The 9,913-nt window shown below is 44.4% G+C and overlaps 1 protein-coding gene across 1 annotated transcript; it reads left to right on the forward strand.

Moving 5' to 3' along the window:
• The first annotated feature begins 6 nt into the window (after positions 1-6).
• On the forward strand, positions 7-5,844 carry LOC119308784 (protein PHR1-LIKE 2-like). Its single transcript, XM_037584928.1, has 6 exons — positions 7-332; positions 2,567-2,643; positions 2,729-2,783; positions 4,748-4,817; positions 4,950-5,019; positions 5,290-5,844. Exons 1-6 carry the CDS (start codon positions 155-157, stop codon positions 5,605-5,607), a joined length of 768 nt encoding a protein of 255 aa, XP_037440825.1. The 5' UTR covers positions 7-154; the 3' UTR covers positions 5,608-5,844.
• Positions 5,845-9,913: the final 4,069 nt, after the last annotated feature.

Below are 9,913 nucleotides of genomic sequence, written 5' to 3' on the forward strand. Positions count from 1 at the left end.
GGAAAAAGGCCGCAGAAGAGAAGGGGGAAACAGGAGAGAGAAAGGCGAGGAACTTTTCGTTGGATCCTTCGCTTTTGGGGACGAAGGAGGAGAAGGTCTCTGTCCCTCTCCACCTCCGCCTCCCTTCTTGGCTGGAGAGGAGCAGGAGGAGAAGATGTTTCCCCCTGGCCTGATCCACCACCGCACGGACGGCCCCGGGCCCGGCGAGGTGCCGCGCTCCGGCGGCGCGCCCAGCCTCGTGCTCACGGCGGACCCCAAGCCCCGACTCCGGTGGACGGCCGACCTCCACGAGCGCTTCGTCGACGCCGTCGCCCAGCTCGGCGGGCCCGAGAGTGAGACGCTCCCCCCTTCCCCCCTCCCCCATTTTTCCTCCACCCTCCGTCCCTCCGGTTCGTCAAGCATGGCCATTGGAGGGCAATGCGTGCTTGCTGGGTGGGGGCTCTCTTTCTTGGTTGGTGCGACCGTGCGCTTTGACTCCAGCGCGGCATGTGAGTCCACTTGCTGGTTTGGGACCAAGGATTTGAGCCATTGGGGGCGTCTGTGCTGAAGATTTAGGAAAGTTTGGATCAAAGCTTGGGTCTTTGTTACCTGGGACAACACTTCGCTGAAATGCGCGATGTTGGACGAGGAGCAGTGTATTTGCGCTTAGGATTCAACACGCCCTTGGATTTGGTGTTAGTCTACTCATGGCAGATTTTGCTTGCTTTTGAGCTGGGAAGAGATGTGTCCTGCGTTGCGAGGGCTATGTGGTTGGTCTTACTTAGTACAGTTTGAGGCTTTTGGTTCAGATGAAAAGGTCATTTTGGCCGATCTTGGATTCCAGCACGTTGCAGGAACTAGATAATTTGATTATACTCTCTAGAGAGAAATGTCGATGATCCCATTGAATAAGGAAAGAAGTTTCTGCGCACTCAGGGGCTGGTTTCGTGGGGATGCAAGGATCGGTAGGCGAAACAGGGCAACTTTTGCTTTTCTTTAACGGTGTTACTTCAGTTTATTTGTTCTCGGATAAGGTCATATTTGTTGCTTGCATCAGCTCAGAATTTGAACAAACAGGCAGCTATGGACAATCTTCGAAATATCGGATATCGGGTTCATGTCGGTTCGACCTTGGCATTATCAGATGTCGGGCGATATATCGGATGATATGTAGGCGTATCGAAACAAAAATGTTTGCATCTGTTGAGTTATTTGTGTTTATATCATGCCACTCCCACATAAATAGTATATATAAAAAACACACTTGGGCATATTGAGTGTATAAATAAAGGTTTTTGGTGGTTTGCGTAAGAAATGGGCAAATAGGCACTCGTCAAATCTTTATTGTGATGGTAAAACGTTATAGACACGCCATTACATAAATTGCACATTAATTTAATAATCTGTGAAGTTGTACGTGTATAAATTTTATGGATAAAAATGACCTGTCACGTACATATTGGTCAATGCCGACCGAAATATCAGTCAAAATATCATCCATATCAGGCCATGGACAGGGGTGCCTGGAAGCTATCTATCCATGTGCCAGAACCATGAGTTGGTTGCGAGATCTTATGGGTTTCAACTCTAGCCTACCCCAACTTGTTTGGGACTAAACGCTTTGTTGTTGTTGTTGTTGTTGTATAGTTGATTTGGTATCGTTATCACCAGTACTGAAATATCGGACATCTTTCTTTCTATCTAATGGATATACATGCAGTGGCTTGCGTGTTCTCGAAAGAAAAAAGAAATATTGGACAATATATTAATCGTATCGGTTGATATTTAGAAGTATTTAGAAGCTTGGCAGAGTAACGATCATGGATGCTAGTCATGGTGGTAAATTGTAGTCATATGATGGCCAGTCATGATGCACCATGTCTTGATGATAATGTTCGTTGTCAGTGTGCGCGTGCATGTGTGTGGCATTGTAAGTTGTGTGGAAATAGCAGAAAGGTAGTTTACGGAGTGGGTCTTTTTCTTCACTGTCTTAGCCTCTTGGGTACCCTTACGCTATTTTATTTGGTTTCAATTGCTTTAAACCATTATAGTCAATTGCCTGGGTTTTGGGGGTAATTGCAAATTGTGATTGTTAATGTTGCTTTTTCTGTCAAAGGTCAGCTTTTCCTTTTACCCTTTTCTTCTAAATACTGACCTTTTATTAAAAAATATAATTCAGGTAAATGTTAAGTATGATTTCTGTGACTATTTTTCTCAAGTTGGCTAGTTACCTGGTCAGGAAAGCCTTATGTAAATGTCAAAAGGTTACAAATTAAAGTTCTGTTTAGCTGACAATAATAATGAGCATTTTATTCCAATGATAGTAATAATGATCATAACCAGAAAGCAAATATGAGCAATTATTTGTTGCATTCCATCGTTTTGAATCTTGGTTCCTGGGGCATGACGATCTCTTTGCATGATATCCATATGCTTGTAAATGCCAAATTATAGCCCAACCATGTTAGAACCTGAAATTTCCATTTTGTATTAGTTGAATGCTATCACTGTAACCTACTATCTCGCTAATGACCTTTTTTTAATACACCTTTGAATATAGTAGTTAAATGCATGGTTTCTCTTGCAGAAGCAACACCAAAAACTATCTTAAGGACAATGGGTGTAAAGGGACTAACGCTTTTCCACTTGAAGAGTCATCTTCAGGTACTTCTGCATACACACATGCTTCTTACTATATCTTGAATACAGCTGTTTTATTTTGTGTTTGCTCTTTTATTCGTACGACCAGAAATACAGAATGGGGAAACAAACTGGGAAGGAGACGCCGGAGCAATCTAAAGATGGTAAGTAATATAAAGCAGTCTACTGATCTCAGTGTTTCTGTTGATTAATCAGTTTGGACCAGATTCAGCGTATGTTGCAAAGAACCACTTAGTGCAAACTTCTTGAAAGGTTAGGATTGGTGGGAGTTTCCAGGTTTGGTGATGGCAGGCAGCCTAGACTAATGTCTGTTTGGTTGCTTATGATGCACATCTCTTCGTTGAGAAAGATCTGTGGAAGGAAGAGAGTGGGGACTGACGACTGAGGGGGAATTTTTGTATAGATGGGTGTATTTATTTTTTCACTTGACACAGTATTGCATCGACTATAGCAAAATTTTGGTGTGTATTGTAGCAGAAAGTTTTGGATTGTTATCGTTGTGCATTTGAAAGAATTAGTGTCTGTGATGTGCGTACATTGCCGGTAATACAGTTAAGCAGCCATTATCTGCAGCTATGCACTTGCCATAACTACTTTAATATGAATTGGTTGTGAATGCATTGATAGAGCGATGGTAAAATGCCCCAGTGGCCTTCACCCCCAGGCAGAGTTCCTTTTAACAAAAAATATGAATTGGTTCATCACATCATGATTTTGTATCTACATGCAATTAAAGAGGGAAAAACTTGGAACTTGATCTTGCTTGGTTAGCAATAGCAACTTTAGTGTTTGTTTACATTGTTGCTTATTGCAGCATAATATTGTGTTGACAAGTTCACATGCAAATGTTTGAAAATTAAGTTAGGTGTTTTGGGTATATCCTAGAGTTGCACTTTCCCACTGCAGTTATGCTTTCTTTATTGAATCTTTGTAACTCCATTCTAGTATTGGTACTGCTTTGGTTTCTGTTGTACCAGCCATGACATGATACATGCATATATGTGGATGTGGCTCTGAGCTGCCTGATGTTTTTGGAGAATGTGCAAAAAGCAGCTGCACATCTTTTCATTAAAAGGAAAAGCAAGTTAAGTTCGCATGAGTTTTTAGCGATAGGCCAACACAATGCATAAGACAAACTGAACACAAGGGTTCAGATAGAATATATACTACACATACTAGTTAGCTTCACATGCATCACATGTTCCCACATGTAAACCGAGATTGCCATGTATGTGTTGAATTATGTACGCTACACCAGCCTCATGCTATACGGCACTGGCTATAGATGCGATTCCATCGAACTGCTCACCACATACGGCTGTTCATGTCTATCGTGTGATGGTAAGAAGGGGGGGGCATGGAAGGGGCTATTGCTTTTATTTTAGGGACGGAAAGGGTTCAGGGCTGATTCACGGATGTTTCTAGAACGACTTAGAGAAACGAGCTTACTACTGTAGCTGTGAATCCCAGCATCCTAGGCCCTCGGATGAGGCCAATCAAAGGTAGAAATTGCATTCTGATGTTTGGATTCAAACTTTCAAAATTGCTACACTATATAGTAGTATAGATAAATCAACAGTTAGGTAAGATCTGGTCATTTAAGTTTTAAAGGTTGCAAATGAGAAGAGAAGTCTTGTTTAATGCACTTCTATTGTCTCGTTTTTAGCTCGTCGCTGTTTAATGATAAGATCTGGTCATTTAAATTTTAATGTTTTTAAAGGTTATAAATCAACAGTGCTGTCAGTCTCTCAGCTCGTTGCTCATTTGTTGCATCTGTCTTGCGTAGTAGCACTACTTATCCCACACGCACTGATTAATGCAGTTTGTTGTATGATTTCTTCTTGTCAATCACCAGTAACTTCACAAGAATAACAAATGACTATCGTATGTCAAATTGTAGGTAAATATGAACCATAAGTTTTGCAATGATTTTATGAAGAAACTCAGGACTAGTATGCACATCTATAGTTCTGACCTAAAAAATCTCTTGGAAAATTCTGTTAGGTCTTGCCATTTCTGATAGAAAATCTCTGGAAAATTCCTTTTAAGTCATGTCATTTCTGACTTCAGTTCTGTGTCTGCCTTCCCTGGTTTCCCCAATTTGCAGGGTCTTATCTTCTTGATGCTCAAGGTGGAATGAGCCTGTCTCCCAGAGTTTCTACTCAAGATGCGAAAGAGTAAATTCCACGAGCTACTCCTTGTCCTTCATGCCTTTTTTTGGAAGAATATGAGTACATTTACGATATCTACTTTGATAGTGCTATCTGAAAGAGCTACATGCTTACAAACTTTATAATCACTCGCTGCAGAAGTCAAGAAGTTAAAGAAGCCCTGAGAGCACAGATGGAGATGCAACGAAGCCTGCATGAACAAGTGGAGGTAACATTGACCACTTCTTCTGTCATATTCTTAGTTGTCTCATGTGTGCTGCCAGACAAGAAGAATTTGTTTGCCAACTTCAGTATTTGCTCTCTAGTTTCTACTCCCTCCGTTCCAAATTACTCGTCGTGGTTTTAGTTCAAATTTTGAACTAAAACCACGACGAGTAATTTGGAACGGAGGGAGTACATATTTAAGGTTAGCATTGAAGTATGAATGAGATGTCCACACACGCTGCCTGACCGCCTTTTTTGTTTCCACCATGATCAGGTTCAGAAGCATGTGGACATCAGGATGGACGCGTACACGACGTACATCAACACCCTGCTGGAGAAGGCCTGCAAGATCGTCTCGGAGCAGTTCGCGTCGAGCGGCTTCAGCGTCTCCGACCAGAGTCTCCCGGAGCTGTCCTCCGGCGGCGTCATGTGCGGCACCGCCACCGACGCGCTGAGCTCCTCCGTGTTCCACCAGCTCTCCGTCAGCTCGATCAACATGCACAGCCCGGGGGGCAAGCCTTCTCCGTCGGGCATGGAAGGCCAGCTGCTTCTCCAGAGGTCACCCGAGTTCAAACGCAAGTCATCCTGCTGAGATCCAAATTCTGGGTGAAAAAGTTAGCTTAATCGTCTGCTGTAGCCATGTCGAATCTCGGCCGATCTGTAAACTGACTCTTGTTTCTCTTGCCACTGCATGCCAAGAAGCAAGGTTTTTTATCGATTAATCGTCGACCTATGTTTATATATATAATGCCTAATGTGCTGCTAGTCAAGTGCCTTGATTGATATGTCACTGTTTTTATTATTTATATCATGGCATTATTATTCCTAATAGTAAACACGTATATCCATTTACCACATTTCCAAGATCACATTTACAAATGCGTGCCTTGCCTGCGCATGTAAGCACTCGGGTGTTCCTGTCGCATCATTTGCTTCAGTTTTGAGTGAAGAGCTTGGCTCTTTTGTGCACCCTGCGGGACCAGACTTGCGGGCTAATCTACTACCCCCTCTATTCCAAAATGTAAGACTTGTTTTACACTATCATAGCTAGTGTAAGAAAACTTCTTACATTTTGGGACGGAGGGAGTAGTTGAACATCCGTGCTTTGGCGTCGAGAAATCCTCGTCCAATGTTTAAGAATGACTTTTGAATCCAATTCGACCTTTGTTCCATAGAGGCAAGTAACAAATGCTAGGAGGTAGAACCAATTACACTCTCAGAAAACAGATACTTGGACAGGCGGTCCTGAGCAAAAAAATGTGACTACGGCCTGAATAACCCAGCATTACCTAATCTGCTTGACAACCAGTGCCCGCAAGGCGCAAGCGCATTGAGAGAGAGCTCACAGCATTCAGCGGGTTCAGCTCCCTCCAATGTACCGCATCCTCACTCAGAATCTCAACGTGTTAGCCGACTTGGATTGTGGGCAGCTGCATAGGTTTGGTGCTCCACAGGGCGTGTTTGGTTGCGTGCACCATTCCCCCCTGCATGTGTGACTCAATGGAGCCTGGCTAAGTAAATGCGGACTAAAAATCATGTTCTGCATGTACTCCATCCGTTCCTAAATATAAGTCTTTATAGAGATTTCACTATGAACCACATACGGATGTATATAGATGCATTTTAGAGTGTAGTTCATTCATTTTACTCCGTATGTGGTCCATAGTGGAATGTCTCCAAAGACTTATATTTAGGAACGGAGGGAGTAGTTTGGTTGCCTTCATTGCATCATTGACCATATTATGCATGTTGTGTGGTGACCTGCATTTGTGCTTTAGGGACGAGCAGATACAAACCATGGTGGTTGGTTAATTGGTTGTATGCACGTAGCTGTTCTATTCACCCCTTTCAAATATGGTGGACTCACCACTCAAATACATAAAACTTCACAACAAACATCATGTATGAACAACACAGTTGACACTACTCCTTGTCATTAGCACGCTATTAAACAGTGCATCATACCAACTAGAACATCAGTTTACCTGATGTTCTAGTTGGTATGATGCACTGTTTTACAACAAACTCGACAGGAGGAAGAGCATGACCCATGTCGTTGTTAGGGCAATGTCTCTCTCTAAGTAGTTTTGGTGATTGATGACAATGCTTTTGTGGACTAATCGTGTGCATTGAGTTTTTCAGAGATTCATTCATTGGAACGAGACGTTTCCTTCCCCTCAGAGCTTTAAGTAAAGACGGTGTAGTCTCTTTCGTTTCGGTTTTGGTGAACTTGAGTTGTAGGAGACACTGTACTATCAAGAGGGGGTCCGCAATGGAAAGACTAGGGTGGAATCAACACGTACACTTCATTTTTTGCACCCCCAGCTCCTTTCCTCTCCCTGGAGCTTGTCGTTTCATCGGAAGTGGAGATTGTGAGGAAATAGCGGTAGTACCGCCGCCAGCGCGGTAGTACCGCCCATGGTCCTCAAGCGGCAGTACCGCTGTCCTGCAGCGGTAGTACCACTTGGGTGCATCAGCGGCAGTACCGTCCTGGTTCGGCACGGCACCGCTACCGCCTCGATTCGAGGATATCTTTTCTCGTGTCGGGTTGTGCGGCAGTAGTAGCGGCAGTAGCAGCGGTAGTAGCGCACGTGAGCGGTAGTACCGCGACTACCACCGCTACTAGTGCCGCCCATACCCTCCTTTTCTCTCCCGCTCTCCCTCTTTTGCTTCTGCTCTCAGTCTCTGTGGTAGTACCGCTGGTGGTCGCGGTAGTACCGCTGCCACCAGCAGTAGTACCGCTCTACTTAGCAGTAGTACCGCTCTGCGCGGGCTGAAGAGGGGGTAACGGTTGGATTGATTCCCCCACTATAAAAGGAGGTCTTCTTCTCCAAGTTGACTTACCTCTTCTCTCCCCAAGCTTCATTTTTGCCCGATCTCTCTCCCTAGCCAATCAAACTTGTTGATTTTCTAGGGATTGGTTGAGAAGGCCCCGATCCACACTTCCACCAAGAGAAATTTGATTCCCACCAATATAGCCCTTGCATATCTTGTTACTCTTGGGTGTTTGGGCACCCTAGACGGTTGAGGTCACCGCGGAGCCATATTCCATTGTGGTGAAGCTTCATGGTGTCGTTGGGAGCCTCCAATTAAGTTGTGGAGATAGCCCCAACCTTGTTTGTAAAGGTTTGGTCGCCACCTTCAAGGGCACCAATAGTGGAATCACGGCATCTCGCATTGTGTGAGGGCGTGAGGAGAATACGGTGGCCCTAGTGGCTTCTTGGGGAGCATTGTGCCTCCACACCGCTCCAACAGAGACATACTTCCTCTCAAAGGGAAGGAACTTTGGTAACACATCCTCGTCTCCACCGACTCCACTCTTGGTTATCTCTCACCTTTACTTGTGCAAGATTGTTTTGTGTTGTACCCCTTGCTTGCGTGTGTGCTTGTTGTTGTTGCATCATATAGGTTGTTCACCTAGTTGCACATCTACAGAATCTACTTTGATGCTAAGTTTAATTTGGTCAAGAAAAGCTAAAAATTGTTAGTTGCCTATTCACCCCCCTCTAGTCAACCATATCGATCCTTTCAATTGGTATCAGAGCCTCGTCTCTTTATTAAGGACTTTGCCATCCGAAGAGTATGGTTGACACCACAGATGAGGTAGAGGATCACCCCAGTGCGAATCCCACTTTGTCTGCGGCCGATGGGGGATCCTCGGTCTATCATGAGGAGTTTAATGCGGCTATGGACACATTGAAAACCTCCATGACGGCCGAGGTTAAAGGCATGCTTAAGGAGTTTCTTGATGGGCTTAAATTATCCACCGACCCATTGGAAGTGGTTGATCTCGCTAACAAGGTGGCGGATGCTAACTCCAAAAAGGGGGAAGCTAGCAGTAAGGAAGTTCATTTGCCTAGTGGTAGAAGTGGGAGTGGCGTCTTTGCCCATGTTGAACCTCCACTTACTTATGGAGGACCGGTTCCCTCCATGCATATGAATCATGTTGGTCCTCCTCCTAAGCTTGTGAAAAATGAGGATTTTGCTTCTTGGGTGTATCGCTTTAAACGTCATTAAAATCATAGTTCTACTAATATTTGGAGAATTATTGAGCAAGGTTTCTACCCGCACGACCCAAGCAACTTCACTCCTAGAGAAGCCGCGGACCATCAAATCGACGAGTCCGCTCTCTTCATTCTCCAAGAAGCAATTCCTCCCGAAGATATTGTACACCTCCGACCTTTCACCGTGGACAAGGAAGCATGGCAACATGTCGCAAGCATTCAACGCTCCAACTTTGAAGTGGTACAAGGTGAAGCTGATGATTTTGTGATGAATGAAGATGAAGAACCTCGTGAGCTTTACTGGAGATTAACCACTCTCACGGTCTCACTCCGAGATCATGGGAGCAAGGATACAGATGACAATTGGATAAAGCGCAAGTTTCTCCAGGCCATGATGCCCTACCACAAGGCCATGTCCTCTGTCATCCATCAAAGGCCAGACTTTCATGCCTTGTCCTTAAGTGAAGTGTTGGATGAGTTTGTTTCTATGAGGATCTTGGACAAGACCGCCGACAATGCGGTGTTATGTTCTCAATGATCAAAGAAGCCTAACCTTGCTTTGAAGGCCAAGACTAGTGTGGAAGAAGAGAGTGAAGAGGAAGAAGAGGAATGTTGCCCCGAAGATACCAAGTATGCTTATCATGAGCACATAGCTCTCGCGTCACGGGAAATTTGGAGCAAGAAGAACACAAGGCCCAACTTCAACAAGAACAACTCAAGTGGCACCAAGTGCAAGCAACGTGTGAGGACATGCTATAACTGTGGCAATGTGAGCCACTTTGTTGCGGAATGCCCGTATGAGAAGAGGGGAAGACAATGGGGGCAAGCTTATCCGAAAAGACAAGGCCAAGTCCTTCCCCAACAAGAACAACTTCACCAAGAAGACTCCTCCCA

Source organism: Triticum dicoccoides, chromosome 5B (genome assembly GCF_002162155.2).
Source record: "Triticum dicoccoides isolate Atlit2015 ecotype Zavitan chromosome 5B, WEW_v2.0, whole genome shotgun sequence".
Taxonomy (NCBI): Eukaryota; Viridiplantae; Streptophyta; class Magnoliopsida; order Poales; family Poaceae; genus Triticum; species Triticum dicoccoides.

What these genes read in the sequence shown, in the direction of transcription:
- LOC119308784 (XM_037584928.1), top strand. Translation starts at nt 155, where the DNA reads ATGTTTCCCCCTGGCCTGATCCACCACCGCACGGACGGCCCCGGGCCC. An exon ending in ACTTGAAGAGTCATCTTCAG is followed by an intron (nt 2,644 to 2,728) that starts GTACTTCTGCAT and finishes TCGTACGACCAG; the next exon opens with AAATACAGAATGGGGAAACA. An exon ending in GCCTGCATGAACAAGTGGAG is followed by an intron (nt 5,020 to 5,289) that starts GTAACATTGACC and finishes CACCATGATCAG; the next exon opens with GTTCAGAAGCATGTGGACAT.